The sequence below is a fragment of the Schistocerca piceifrons genome, chromosome 8 (assembly GCF_021461385.2).
Source record: "Schistocerca piceifrons isolate TAMUIC-IGC-003096 chromosome 8, iqSchPice1.1, whole genome shotgun sequence".
Classification (NCBI taxonomy): Eukaryota; Metazoa; Arthropoda; class Insecta; order Orthoptera; family Acrididae; genus Schistocerca; species Schistocerca piceifrons.
The window spans coordinates 301,769,862-301,785,249 of record NC_060145.1 but is presented as its reverse complement, the minus strand read 5'-3'; the positions used below and the strand labels follow the sequence as shown (position 1 = coordinate 301,785,249).

Here is a 15,388-nt window from a genome sequence, read left to right as displayed (position 1 = left end):
ATGCTATGAGGAAAAATGACAACTCACTCTACAGGGGTAGTGAGTTTTGGACACAGGGTGAAAACAGACAGATGTCATATGTGTATAGAAAAGTGGCAGGTGCAATTTCATGTGTGACATCACTCTGTCAGACCACCTGACATTTAATCCTCTGTATTTATCCCTTTGGCCTTTCATTTGCCTTTTTTTTTTTTTTTTTTTTTTTTTTTTTTTTTTTTTTTTTTTTTTTTTTTCCCTACTGACTGGTTTGATGCGACCCGCCACGAATTCCTTTCCTGTGCTAACCTCTTCATTTCAGAGTAGCACTTGCAACCTACGTCCTCAATTATTTGCTTGACGTATTCCAATCTCTGTCTTCCTCTACAGTTTTTGCCCTCTACAGCTCCCTCTAGTACCTCTACAAAAGTAAAACATAGTGTCAACTGTCGTCGTCAGTAGTTGTAATCCTGGTGGTGGTGGTGCAGACAGCTGTCAGAAGCTTGTATTTCATTTGAAATGATGTGTGTTCGAAAAATAAGATTATTTTATTTGGGCATGCCACTGTGAAAGACTTAGAGGGCGTACAACATTTCTGGGCTTCCTCTACAGTGCAAGAACGTATTTGAAGTATTAAACTTCCACTGCAGTGGAGTTGATAAATTTTGATTTAACTTGTCACAGCATAAGGACACTGGTCTAGGTTGTAAAACAGCTGCAGCCTGATGTGCCATAGCAAATAGTTCTTAAGTAGTGCAAACAGCCTTACTTATTAAGTGTTGAAGGTGTACATGTATCTTCATGGATTCATTGTCATATATGGGAAAAAGAGGTTGTCTTTCAGTTGAAAAATACTGTTTTTGTAATACGAGAGGTGGCACGTTTTGTCTTTCATCTATGTAATCTAAATGTAGCTTTCCTTCTTGCTTACTCATTTTTTGTAAGTGTATTTGCTCTTCATAGATTGCATAAAATTTTTCAGACACTGCTAATGCTAATTTTTTTTTCATTCTGCTAGGCTACGCTCCTTCATATGAAGACGTTATGATAACAGGCAGCCTGCAAGACTTAGCATTTGTGGCGTATTATCTGAAAGGTGATAATGTACTAGCCATTGCCACAATGGGCCGTGATCCTTTGGCAGCAAAGTTTGCTGAGCGGTTAAATTCTGGGCGAAGCCTAACTAGATCAGAAGCTGAGGGTGATGCATGGGTAAGATCTTCTGTTCTTTGACAACAGTTTTTCATGCTTTGTGGTTGTGTGTTGTAAAAACATATCTTTGTATTATGCTCTTACTGAAGAACAATATTATTAGCTAATGTTTATTTGTTCCAGGTTAATGAGGCGTGATTACTGGATTAAACTGAACATGAATGATGCCAAACTGATGCATTTATACTTGGTGCTGACATAGTTCACAAAAAATATAATATACTTAGAGCTGGTGCTAGCATGTGCAATCTTTTGTGTTCCTTCAGTTAATTTAGCATTTTTCAGAGGCACTGATAAAAAGTGCCTCACATTTTGTGCCTTGTAAGATTTCTTTGTTCATGTCACTGCAGTTCTGAAGCTTCTTAATGCAGTATTTTCCCTGTGTGTGAAGCATTCCACAAACACCAACAAGTTTATATGGCAACAACTTGTAAGACTACAGTTAATTATTCTGCTATGATATATTTAATGAAGTATTGAAACAGCAGCACATTTCATCTGTACTATGTGATACTGTGGAAAATCTGAAACCGATATTTTAAGTGGGAAGCTTTGGTAATATTTAAAATTAAAGGCATGCTTTTAGTTAGTTAACATACCTTGTTTCAGCATCATAGAATAAAATATTGAATCTCAAGCTTCAGGAACTTAAGCTGAGCAAATGGGGAAATTTTGAAATTAAAGGATTTAGAATGCTTGTAAGAGAGAGAGAGAGAGAGAGAGAGAGAGAGAGAGAGAGAGAGAGAGAGAGAGAGAACAGTAGAAACTCGCGGTATGAATACAAATAATGAAAGGTGTAAATCAACTTTAGCTAGCAGATAACACTATGTAGTGCATCTACATCTAAAAGAGCAGAAGTTATGTGTGAAGTTAACATTTGCTGAAAGAATTTAGAATGTGTATTATTTATTGAAGTGTTTGGCATCTTAAATAGTGTGGTATGCTAGCTGAAGTTGGAGACCAAGAAGCAATCTGTACCAGTCAACATTTTTTCCTTTTTTTTTAAAGCTACTCTTGTCAACTATTTTGCTGATAGCCATCTTGAAGTGTAGTAGTACACACACTTAGATGACTTCGTTGACCTGGAGTTAGTGCTGGGAAAAGTATAGTAATGATTACAATCTTGTTTGTGTTTGTTGATGACTAAATGCCTTATTATCCGATGAAAAGAAAAAGGGGAGAAAAAAAATCTGTGGAAGAAATTTTGTTCTGAAAGCTGAAGAATCCTCCAAAACTTCGTTTTTCTGTTGGCATGGAGATAGGTACTGTGGTTAACTCATATTATGTACTTACATCCAATTACAAACCAGTCTGTGCTAATTCTGAATTCTTAGAAGTGCAATGCAGGGCACACTCAGTGAAAAAGATTTTACCCTTTCCCATGTGACTGGGTGTTGCACTATGCAGTGAAGCTGTAAGCTTTCAAATGAAGAAAGTAAACATTCTTTACAACTGCTACATTTTAAAAATGTTTCACATGCTCCATAAAGGGGACTGCACCATTGAATGTGGTCTCTGTTGATTTGTTTCCACAAAAAGAAGTTGCTGCAATGTATGCTGGACACACAACTTTGCTACAAAGAAAGATACTGAATTTCTGGAAATGCAGGATTTTGTATTTTAATTCTCATAAAATGAGTTATTAGAGTTTGTGCAATATTTTAATGTTTTTACATAATGTGATATCTTTTCTCAACATTGAAATATTTTGAAATGCATTTTATTACATTTTTGTAGCTCAGTATTATCACTTGTGACAAATGTATGACCATTTTTCCTTGGTATGATTAAACTGATAAACCCTTATTTTGTAAGCAAATATATTTTTTGAAATAAAGTCAATGTTCAAGACCTTGTGTTTAAAAGATTACACAAACATTTTTTTTTCTCCTGATGTATAAAGGTACAAATGTTATGTGATTAGTATTAGTAATTTCTTAATTAACTCTGTCATGTATAGAATGTAGAAAGCATTTAAATTTTTGAACCTCTCAAATTATGCTTTGTGGTTACTTGGCTCTGAGGTCCCTGGAATAGAATAGACCTAGATGCAAGACCTGTCCCATACATCCTCGCACCACCACTTAATCCAGTCCGGTCACAAGCATCACCTATCGCATCATAGGCAGAGCTACCTGCGAAGCCACTTATCTTTTTGTAATTTTTTAAAAAAGTACGTACATGTCACATGAAAGGAAGGGAACATAAAATGTGAACATCCAGTCCTATGCATCAAACATTGGTAAGTCATTTTTATTGATGGAGATGGAAATATATAGACCCATTAGCAATAACAAATTTGACAAAATGGAGAATTTATTCAAGGGCTACTTCAAAAAGTATTTGTCCACACTTTTTTTTAAATTTACAATATGAAAATTGATTTCAGTTATAAAAATTGATATTTCGTGGGGGTTTCCCTTTGCAGCTATTACTGCTTCTAGTCATCTGGGCAACAACTGGACCAAGTTTGCCATCAGAGAGGCTGGAATTTTGTCCCATCTGTCTTTAAATGCTTCTTTTAGGTCTCTCTTGTTAGAAATTTGTCTTCTCCTGATGCTATCTTCCAGTACTTTCCAAAAGTGTTCAATAGGGTCAACGTCTGGGCTCTGAGGAGGTGTGTTAGTTGTTTTGAGGTATTGTACACGAGCCACAGCCTTGTATTTACAGTCTGTTTATCAGAAGAGTAAACGTGATGTAAACAAACACATTGAATGTGTAGCGCGGTCAGTAGAGATACTGGAACATGAACCAAATGCAGTTATTCGTGCGTTGGATCTCCCCCCCCGCCCCACCTCCCCCCCCCCCCCCCCCCCCCCACACACACACACACACAATTTGAAGCAGCCACATCTCATAATTATAATTACAAAACTAATCATCATTTTTTATGAATAATGCACTTCTTGTTTCTAATTACATACTGGACGTGAAATTCCTGTTTCCATTTCTAATACAAATTCTTAATTATCAATGTTTTGTGAAAGACTGTTCATAAAACTTGTTTAAATTAAGAAAACATAATTATTTAAGGCAAAAATAAAAAACCAAATCCTGTTTATGTGGACTATGTCCATCATTTTATACCACAGAGGTAGATAAGTATCGTAGAAACATAAAAACAATCATTTTCACACCATCGAGCACATCGTACAAATGCTGCATTTTTACATTTGCTACTGTACCATTACAATATGAACCCAACAGATCTGATTTGGAGTTAAGCTGCAGGATTTGGCCTGAGAAGTAACAAGACTGTTAAGCTGCCAGACGTACTGGAACTAAGGCACGCAGCTTCTTCAGATGTCACTCTCAAACGCTAGTGTGATATAGAATGACTCATCATAAAAGAAGAGAGAATGCTGCACCTGGTTGGCTTTGTGGATTCTGTTGCTGATAGGCCTGTTATCAACATAGCGACTGACACTTACAGAAATGAAATGTATTTCTCAGATTCGGATAAGGAAGGAGCTAAGAGATTACCAGATGACTTGACTACGTAATACCTTCAGTGGCTTCAATATTTAACTATACAGTGAAATCCTCCAATACTCTCTTACATTACACACAGCTTATGCACAAAAATTACCCTGTGATTAAATCAGGAATTTTGTTCATTCTAGTTTTTAATTACAATAGTACGTTAGCTAAAACGATGACGTGTTGCGGTGAGAGATTTGCGGTGTATCATTTCCTTTTGCTTAAAAATTAAATGACATTCAAAGCCGTATTGCTCCTCTGCTAGTCCTTTTTTTAACTGGAGCTGGCCATGTCACTGCAGGATAATTGTACGAGCTGACCGGCCAGTGCTGCTAAAGTTAAATGTGCTGGTAAAGCTGTTGTCATGTATTATTGCTAAGTCAATGTGCGCGTAATGTACACCACAAAACGTACCCTTACTATCGTACTCAACAGTACTCAAAACAGCCTGGCTGCAGATCCATGTAAAACAGAAATCCAATTAGGTTCCAGCAAACGTGGAAGAATACATAGTGCAATGTTTACAGGTTCATCTGCCAAACATCTGCTTTCATGCCCTGCAACAGCTCATTGCAAGTAATAATCTGTTCCACTGATCCTGCAGTTGAACAGACTGTGCATTGGCTAGAATTGCAAATTAGAAAAATAATGTTTAATATAAGCCATAAGAATAATTAACAAAAAAGGTGTTTTATGCTAATGTCAGTAACTGATGTAAACAACAGATAATTCTGTTGAAAAATATTTGCTCAAGAAAGCAAATTTAAAATAAATGGAAAGTGATCCTATGATAACCAGTTATGACACAGACAGTAAGATATTCTTATAAAATGCAGGAAAGTTGTGTTGAGAGAATGGTGGTAGAATCCAAGACTCATGAAAACTAAGTCCATTTCATGATCACAATACACAAAATATTCGCCAACTCAAAACAGTTCAGAGTTCAACACAATGATTTACAAATTAACACACATAAGATGATGAGTAAGAACTTACTGTCTCATCGTGGTTATGAAATACAAAGTTAAAAGTTCTGCACTGAAGCACATTCAGACTTCACAATATTTAAAGTCCCATCGAAAGTTAAGGTGTTTTAGTGGCCGTTGACCACCCAGACACCCACAACACACGTTACCACAGGCAGGTCTGCCTTCAAGTGTCCAGAATCACTCCCTTGAGCTCTTCACTCAAAGTCCGTCTCCACTTGACTGCAGCAAGGTTCCACCATTGTCCAACACTCATTGGCTGAAGGCCATCCACCACCAAAATTTACATTGTTCTTAGTTTTAGACATCATTTGACCCAGCTTGATTACTTACTGCACTAAATTAATATATTAAAACAATATTTCAATAAAGAAACATTAAATATTCAGTCACACTCAAGCCATTCACAATAAATAAAAATTTGTCAACAGTTAAATTTAATGTAGTTGCGCATGTGCACTTGTGTTAATTGACAGTAAAAATGTGGTTAACATTGTTTAAACAATTATTGAGGCCTGCTTGACAGAAACATGTTTTGGCCTTCTTTTCGTTGTTGGTGTCAGCTAACCCATGCGATTAACCACTTTTAAATTAAATTATTTTTTTTGTCCACTATAATCAACAGATAAATAAATGTCTGACAAAAATACACTCCTGGAAATGGAAAAAAGAACACATTGACACCGGTGTGTCAGACCCACCATACTTGCTCCGGACACTGCGAGAGGGCTGTACAAGCAATGATCACACGCACGGCACAGCGGACACACCAGGAACCGCGGTGTTGGCCGTCGAATGGCACTAGCTGCGCAGCATTTGTGCACAGCCGCCGTCAGTGTCAGCCAGTTTGCCGTGGCATACGGAGCTCCATCGCAGTCTTTAACACTGGTAGCATGCCGCGACAGCGTGGACGTGAACCGTATGTGCAGTTGACAGACTTTGAGCGAGGGCGTATAGTGGGCATGCGGGAGGCCGGGTGGACGTACCGCCGAATTGCTCAACACGTGGGGCGTGAGGTCTGCACAGTACATCGATGTTGTCGCCAGTGGTCGGCGGAAGGTGCACGTGCCCGTCGACCTGGGACTGGACCGCAGCGACGCACAGATGCACGCCAAGACCGTAGGATCCTACGCAGTGCCATAGGGGACCGCATCGCCACTTCCCAGCAAATTAGGGACACTGTTGCTCCTGGGGTATCGGCGAGGACCATTCACAACCGTCTCCATGAAGCTGGGCTACGGTCCCGCACACCGTTAGGCCGTCTTCCGCTCACGCCCCAACATCGTGCAGCCCGCCTCCAGTGGTGTCGCGACAGGCGTGAATGGAGGGACGAATGGAGACGTGTCGTCTTCAGCGATGAGCGTCGCTTCTGCCTTGGTGCCAATGATGGTCGTATGCGTGTTTGGCGCCGTGCAGGTGAGCGCCACAATCAGGACTGCATACGACCGAGGCACACAGGGCCAACACCCGGCATCATGGTGTGGGGAGCGATCTCCTACACTGGCCGTACACCACTGGTGATCGTCGGGGGGACACTGAATAGTGCACGGTACATCCAAACCGTCATCGAACTCATCGTTCTACCATTCCTAGACCGGCAAGGGAACTTGCTGTTCCAACAGGACAATGCACGTCCGCATGTATCCCGTGCCACCCAACGTGCTCTAGAAGGTGTAAGTCAACTACCCTGGCCAGCAAGATCTCCGGATCTGTCCCCCATTGAGCATGTTTGGGACTGGATGAAGCGTCGTCTCACGTGGTCTGCACGTCAAGCACGAACGCTGGTCCAACTGAGGCGCCAGGTGGAAATGGCATGGCAAGCTGTTCCACAGGACTACATCCAGCATCTCTACGATCGTCTCCATGGGAGAATAGCAGCCTGCATTGCTGCGAAAGGTGGATACACACTGTACTAGTGCCGACATTGTGCATGCTCTGTTGCCTGTGTCTATGTGCCTGTGGTTCTGTCAGTGTGATCATGTGATGTATCTGACCCCAGGAATGTGTCAATAAAGTTTCCCCTTCCTGGGACAATGAATTCACGGTGTTCTTATTTCAATTTCCAGGAGTGTAGTAGGCCTAGATTATTCGTGATATGAGGTGTTCACGTTGGATTCATATGTTGTGTTATTGTGGAGGATATGATGTTCTGACAGACATTGGTATAATGAAAACGATATTAGAAATGTAATAAGTCAATAAATTAATAGATACAAATATGTTGGTTTCAGGAAAAACTATAGTGCAATGCTATCCTCTGAGACTTCTTTTGTTGAAATTGCGTGAAGCATTTAAAAGTTTTCAACTCTAGAATTGGGAAAATATTTAGTCACTGTAAAATATTAATTTGTCATATTGCTGTCCAAGCTGCCGGAGATTGTGGTCATGTGTCTCGTGGGTATCCTTTGGTGTGTGTGTGTGTGTGTGTGTGTGTGTGTGTGTGTGTGTGTGTCCCTAATATTATTGTAGTTTTTGAAGATACTGTTTTGTCACTGGAAGGGTCTCACTTTTTGGAGTTGCCAGTCTATATAGATTGCTTTTTAATTGTAATTTATTATAGATTTTCTCCAGCCACACTGTACCCTGGGCCTGCCATCATTCAGCCACTTTAGCAAATCCATCTCCTACCAATTCTAGGCAACTGAATAACTCTCCTACAAATGTGTAATGTGACATAATAAGACAATGCGGATATGGACTGAGTAGGTTTGCGATGCATTTGGAAACTGTTAATTGATGCTGAGCTGTGTTCATGAATCTTACAGAAAAGGAAACGTGTTCTCTTAACATCATTAAGGTGATTAGTGGCCAGTGGTGGATACATAGGGGTGTGGGGGCATGCACCCTCCCTTTGCAGGGTCGCCAGCATTGCCACCCCTGTCAATCAGCCCGCACACTATTCGTTCTTTCCTTTTTTACAGTCGACTTGACCGCATCGAATTATTGAGTAGTTGTACTTTCCTATGTAGCATGCACGTCTGCGTCATTGTATTTTATACATTTCTGTCTGGCAGATAGCTAACTAATGCATACCTACGAGAAGAGTCGTGGCCATTCTATTGATCTCAATACGTTATTCTGTCTGGCATTTGTTCGAGAAAACTCACGAATATTCTACTGTTTTCTTGTACAGAGAAACTTTGATATGTAGCACTATAAATACATTCTATTTACTGAATAGAAAACTAGTTTACATTGAGAAGCATAAATATTAAGATTGAAGAATGAATAAGTAAGAAGTCCTAGTTGTAGCAAGTGCAAGTGTGATGATTAGTCAAGAATGAGAATGATCAGCTGATTGTGAAGTATTAATAATAGTAATTTCTTAGTAAAAGTATTGTTAACAGACTCGTAACAATATTTTTACTAATAACACAACAATAGTTTCCCATACCTAACTCGTAATACAACTGATGCACATATCTGTGGCAATAGGGACTTTCGAGTAAATTCCTGAAAATGCATTGTTACTAAATAGCCCTCTGTCGAATGCACTAGAAATGAATGGAATCAACAATAAAAGTTCCACATACATAAATAGCCAAATGTCGTCATCATTCGCCCTTATATTATACATCGTAAGGTACATATTGGCTTGTCACTTTCACAGTATATATTTGTTCACACTCCATAAAAGTCTGAAAGCGAACATTCTGGCAGCCTGTGATTGTCCTATTGACGATGTAATTAACCAATTTGCCAGGAAGAATAAGTGCATAGAATTCATCATTTAAGGAAGAGAACCACAATTGTAACTTTTTTAATATCGTTTATGTGTATAATCAGTTTAAATAAAACTTTGCACGTGACTTGATTATTTACAGTAAAAGTAAATGTAGCTCAAGATATCTTCAGTGTCCCCTCCTTGAGGTTTTTCTGCATCCACCAGTGTTAGTGACACATACAAAGATGATGGACAACAGACAGTACTGAGAAACTAATACTAGTGAATATGAATATAGCAATAATGAATGCACATGCTCCAACAGAGGAAAAAGAGGATATAATTAAAGACTAGTTCTACGAAGACTTGGAAAAAGTGTGCTGCGCAGTACCTAAATATAACCTAATGCTAGTAATAGGAGGTTTTAATGCAAAAATAGGGAGAAATGAACCTCTGTATGGAGTTTCTGGAACATATTCACTACATGAAGAAAACAACGAGAATGGAGACTTACTACGCCAATTGACAATAAGGAACAATATAATTATTAAAAGTACCTGCTTCCCACATAAAAGGACCCATCTGGGTATTTGAAAGTCTGCAGTCAATCAGACTGACCATATTTTAAAGACTGCATGCCAGTCCACATCAGCCATGGATGTACGGAGCTGCAGAGGACCAAATTGTGAATCAGGCCACTTTGTGATAAAATCAGTCTTGAGAGAAAAACTGGCACTATCAAATGGCAACAGAATAGGAAAGATGATGAAATGGAGTACTGACAAAGTGAAAATCCCTGATGAAGTAAAAAAAAATACCAAGTAACACTAAACAGAAAGTTGAACAATGGAGAGACCGTAGCAGGAGTAGACAAAAGGTGGAGCAGGTTTGAAAAAGCCATTAAAGATGCTGCAGAAGAAATAATAGGCATAAGAAGGAACAGAAGAACCCAGGAATTGTTTGACGAAGATTGCAGGTCAGCAATAGAGGAAAAGAACAGTGCAAAAACAAAAGTGCTACAGAGAGAAACCAGAAATAATGCAGAACAATATAAAGAATTACGGAAAAGAGCTAACAAACTGTGCAAGAGAAAGAGAAGAGGGTGGACTAAGAAGAAATTTCAAGAACTGGAAGAGTTAAAAGAACAGAGTGAAATAAGAAAATTATATCATGCTGTAGGCAAAATGAAGAATAGATATCAGCCAGAAATAATGGCCTGTTCCAGTAAAGATGGGAAAATGATAAGGGAGGGAGAAAAGATAGTGGGAAGATGGGCAAAGTATTTCAAATATACACTAGGCACCAGCCTAAAAGATGGAAAGAGTGAAGTTGGAAGTAGAAAATAATGAGGCAAGAAAGCCAACACTAGAAGAGGTCTCCCAGGCTGCGCACAAGCCAAAAAACAATTAAGCCCCTGGGGAAGACAGCATAATCCTTGAATTAATTAAAACTGGTGGTGAGGATTTAATACAGGAACTGCACACATTAATATCAGATATATGGGAATTAGAAACTATGCCAGATAATTGGAAAACTGGAATAATAATCCCCATTTATAAGAAAGGAGACAGCACAACATGTGAAAACTATAGAGGAATAACACTCCAAAGCACAATGTATAAGATCTTCACAAGTATATTAAACAAAAGGACACAGAAGTGTGCAGAAGACTTACTAGGGGAATATCAGTGTGGCTTTTGACCAGGCAGAGGAGCACCTGATCAAATATTTGTGATAAGACAAATGATGAAGAAGTTCTACATTTTGTATTCATTGACTTCAAACAAGCCTTTGACAGTATAAATCAGCAAGAATTATACAGGGAACTGGAAGAAGTTGGTTGTTGTTGTTGTTGTTGCTGTTGTTGTGGTCTTCAGTCCTGAGACTGGTTTGATGCAGCTCTCCATGCTACTCTATACTGTGCAAGCTTCTTCATCTCCCAGTACCTACTGCAACCTACATCCTTCTGAATCTGTTTAGTGTATTCATCTCTTGGTCTCCCTCTACGATTTTTACCCTCCACGCTGCCAATACTAAATTGGTGATCCCTCGATGTATCAGAACATGTCCTACCAACCGATCCCTTCTAGTCAAGTTGTGCCACAAGCTCCTCTTCTCCCCAATTCTATTCAATACCTCCTCATTAGTTATGTGATCTACCCATCTATCTTCAGCATTCTTCTGTAGCACCACATTTCGAAAGCTTCTATTCTCTTCTTGTCTAAGCTATTTATTGTCCACGTTTCACTTCCTTACATGGCTACACTCCATACAAATACTTCCAAAAACGACTTCCTGACACTTAAATCAATACTGGATGTTAACAAATTTCTCTTCTTAAGAAACGCTTTCCTTGCCATTGCCAGTCTACATTTTATATCCTCTCTACTTCGACCATCATCAGTTATTTTTCTCCCTAAATAGCAAAACTCCTTTACTACTTTAAGTGTCTCATTTCCTAATCTAATTCCCTCAGCATCACCCGACTTAATTCGACTACATTCCATTATCCTCGTTTTGCTTTTGTTGATGTTCATCTTATACCCTCCTTTCAAGACACTGTCCATTCCGTTCAACTGCTCTTCCAAGTCCTTTGCTGTCTCTGACAATTACAATTTCATCGGCAAACCTCAAAGTTTTTATTTCTTCTCCATGGATTTTAATACCTACTCCAAACTTTTCTTTTGTTTCCTTTATTGCTTGCCCAATATACAGATTGAATAACATCGGGGATAGGCTACAACCCTGTCTCACTCCCTTCCCAACCACTGCTTCCCTTTCATGCCCCTCAACTCTTATAACTGCCATCTGGTTTCTGTACAAATTGTAAATAGCCTTTCGCTCTCTGTATTCTACCTCTGCCACCTTCAGACTTTGAAACAGAGTATTCCAATCAACACTGTCAAAAGCTTTCCCTAAGTCTACAAATGCTAGAAACGTAGGTTTGCCTTTCCTTAATCTTTCTTCTAAGATAATTGGCTCTGAGAACTATGGGACTTAACATCTGAGGTCATCAGTCCCCTAGAACTTAGAACTATTTAAACCTAACTAACCTAAGGACATCACACACATCCATGCCTGAGGCAGGATTCGAACCTGCGACTGTAGCGGTCGCGCGGTTCCAGACTGAAGCGCCTAGAACCACTCGGCCACAACGGCCGGCTTCTAAGATAAGTCGTAGGGTCAGTATTGCCTCACGTGTTCCAACATTTCTACAGAATCCAAACTGATCTTGCCCGAGGTCGGCTTCTATCAGTTTTTCCATTCGTCTGTAATGAATTCGCGTTAGTATTTTTAAGCTGTGACTTATTAAACTGATAGTTCAGTAATTTTCACATCTGTCAACACCTGCTTTCTTTGGGATTGGGAGTATTATATTCTTCTTTAAGTCTGAGGGTATTTCGCCTGTCTCATAAATCTTGCTCACCAGATGGTAGAGTTTTGTCAGGACTGGCTCTCCCAAGGTTGTCAGTAGTTCTAATGGAATGTTGTCTACTCCGGGGGCCTTGTTTCGACTCAGGTCTTTCAGTGCTCTGTCAAACTCTTCACGCAATATCATATCTCCCATTTCATCTTCATCTACATCCTCTTCCATTTCCATAATACTGTCCTCAAGTACATCACCCTTGTATAGGCCCTCCATATACTCCTTCCACCTTTCTGCTTTCCCTTCTTTGCTTAGAACTGGGTTTCCATCAGAGCTCTTGATATTCATGCAATTGGTTCTCCTTTCTCCTAATGTCTCTTTAATTTTCCTGTAGGCAGTATCTATCTTACCCCTAGTGAGATAAGCCTCTACATCCTTACATTTGTCCTCTAGCCATCCCTGCTTAGCCATTTTGCACTTCCTGTCGATATCATTTTTGAGACGTTTGTATTCCTTTTTGCCTGCTTCATTTACTGCGTTTTTATATTTTTTCCTTTCATCAATTAAATTCAATATTTCTTCTGTTACCCAAGGGTTTCTACTAGCCCTCGTCTTTTTACCTATTTGATCCTCTGCTGCCTTCACTATTTCATCTCTCAAAGCTACCCATTCTTCTTCTACTGTATTTCTTTCCCCCATTCCTGTCAATTGTTCCCTTATGCTCTCCCTGAAACTCTGTACAATCTCTGGTTCTTTCAGTTTACCCAGGTCCCACCTCCTTAAATTCCCACCTTTTTGCAGTTTCTTCAGTTTTAATCCACAGTTCATAACCAATTAGATTGTGGTCAGGGTCCACATCTGCCCTTGAAATGTCTTACAATTTAAAACCTTGTTCCTAAATCTCTGTCTTACCATTATATAATCTATCTGATACCTTTTAGTATCTCCAGGGTTCTTCCATGTATACAACCTTCTTTTATGGTTCTTAAACCAAGTATTAGCAATGATTAAGTTATGCTCTGCGCAGAATTCTACCAGGCGGCTTCCTCTTTCATTTCTTAGCCCCAATCCATATTCACCTACTATGTTTGCTTCTCTCCTTTTTCCTACTGATGAGTTCCAGTCACCCATGACTATTAAATTTTCGTCTCCCTTCACTACCTGAATAATTTCTTTTATCTCATCATACATTTCATCAATTTCTTCGTCTTCTGCAGAGCTAGTTGGCATATAAACTTGTACTACAGTAGTAGGCATGGGCTTCATGTCTATCTTGGCCACAATAATGCGTTCACTATGCTGTTTGTAGTAGCTTACCCGAACTCCTATTTTTTTATTCATTATTAAACCTACTCCTGCATTACCCCTATTTGATTTTGTATTTATAACCCTGTATTCGCCTGACCAAAAGTCTTGTTCCTCCTGCCACCGAAGTTCACTAATTCCCACTATATCTAACTTTAACTTATCCATTTCCCTTTTTAAATTTTCTAACCTACCTCCCCAATTAAGGGATCTGACATTCCACGCTCCGATCCGTAGAATGCCAGTTTTCTTTCTCCTGATAACAACGTCCTCTTGAGTAGTCCCCGCCCGGAGATCCGAATGGGGGACTATTTTACCTCCGGAATATTTTACCCAAGAGGACGCCATCATCATTTAATCATACAGTAAAGCTGCATGCCCTCGGGAAAAATTACGGCTGTAGTTTCCCCTTGCTTTCAGCCGTTCGCAGTACCAGAACAGCAAGGCCATTTTGGTTAATGTTACAAGGCCAGATCAGTCAATCATCCAGACTGTTGCCCCTGCAACTACTGAAAAGGCTGCTGCCGCTATTCAGGAACCACATGTTTGTCTGGCCTCTCACCAGATACCCCTCCGTTGTGGTTACACCTACGGTACGGCTATCTGTATCGTTGAGGCACGCAAGCCTCCCCACCAACGGCAAGGTCCATGGTTCATGGGGGGAGGAAGAAGTTGGTATAGGTGCTAAACCAATAAGACTAATCAGAATCACAATGACAGAGACAGAAGCAAAAGTAAAGGTCATTCGCAGAACAAGTGAAGGCTTTATTAAAGGTGTGAAGCAAGGTGATAGTCTCTCCATTGTCCTATTCAATATAGCCATGCATAGTGTAGTAAATAAAATCAACAAAAGAGGCACCATATTTATGAGAACTAGCCAGGTATGTGCATGTGCTTATGGTATTGCTATAGTAGGAAGAAATATAAATACACTTCAAGAAACAAATAGAGCAATGGAAACAGAAACCTTAAAAATTAGCCTTATAGTAAATGAAAACAAAACAAAATATATGGTAATGTCACAATATGAGGCCACAAGAACTCTTAAAGACCTAAACATTAATGGGAAATGCTTCAAAGGAGTGTCCTCTCCCAACTACATGGGAGCCCTAATAACAAATGGTAACAGTACTGGAAAGGCTATAAGGGAAAGAATACAAGCAGGAAACAAAGCTTACTTTGCAAATGTGTGACTTTTCAGAAATAGTCTTGTTACAAGAAAAACAAAACTGCAAATCTATAACTCCCTAGTCTGCCCAGTTATCACATACACGTCAGAGCAATGGACATTGACAGAGCATGAAAAAAATGCACTAAGAACCTTTGAGCGGAGAATACTAAGAAAAATCTATGGTCCAATAAGGGAGAAAGGAGGCTGGAGAATATGCTATAATGCCG

The 15,388-nt window shown here is 39.5% G+C and overlaps 1 protein-coding gene across 8 annotated transcripts in view; it reads left to right on the top strand.

Moving 5' to 3' along the window:
• Window positions 1–2,796, top strand: part of LOC124711632 (apoptosis-inducing factor 3) — an 89,308-nt gene extending 86,512 nt beyond the window's left edge. For 7 of the 8 annotated variants that reach the window (XM_047241811.1, XM_047241813.1, XM_047241815.1 and 4 more), the window contains one exon: window positions 995–1,209. In XM_047241811.1, coding sequence (XP_047097767.1) covers window positions 995–1,209 — 215 coding nt within the window. Of the gene's footprint in view, window positions 1–994; window positions 1,210–1,311 lie in introns of those variants that run through there. The other variant, XM_047241810.1, reaches the window with a different exon arrangement.
• Window positions 2,797–15,388: the final 12,592 nt, after the last annotated feature.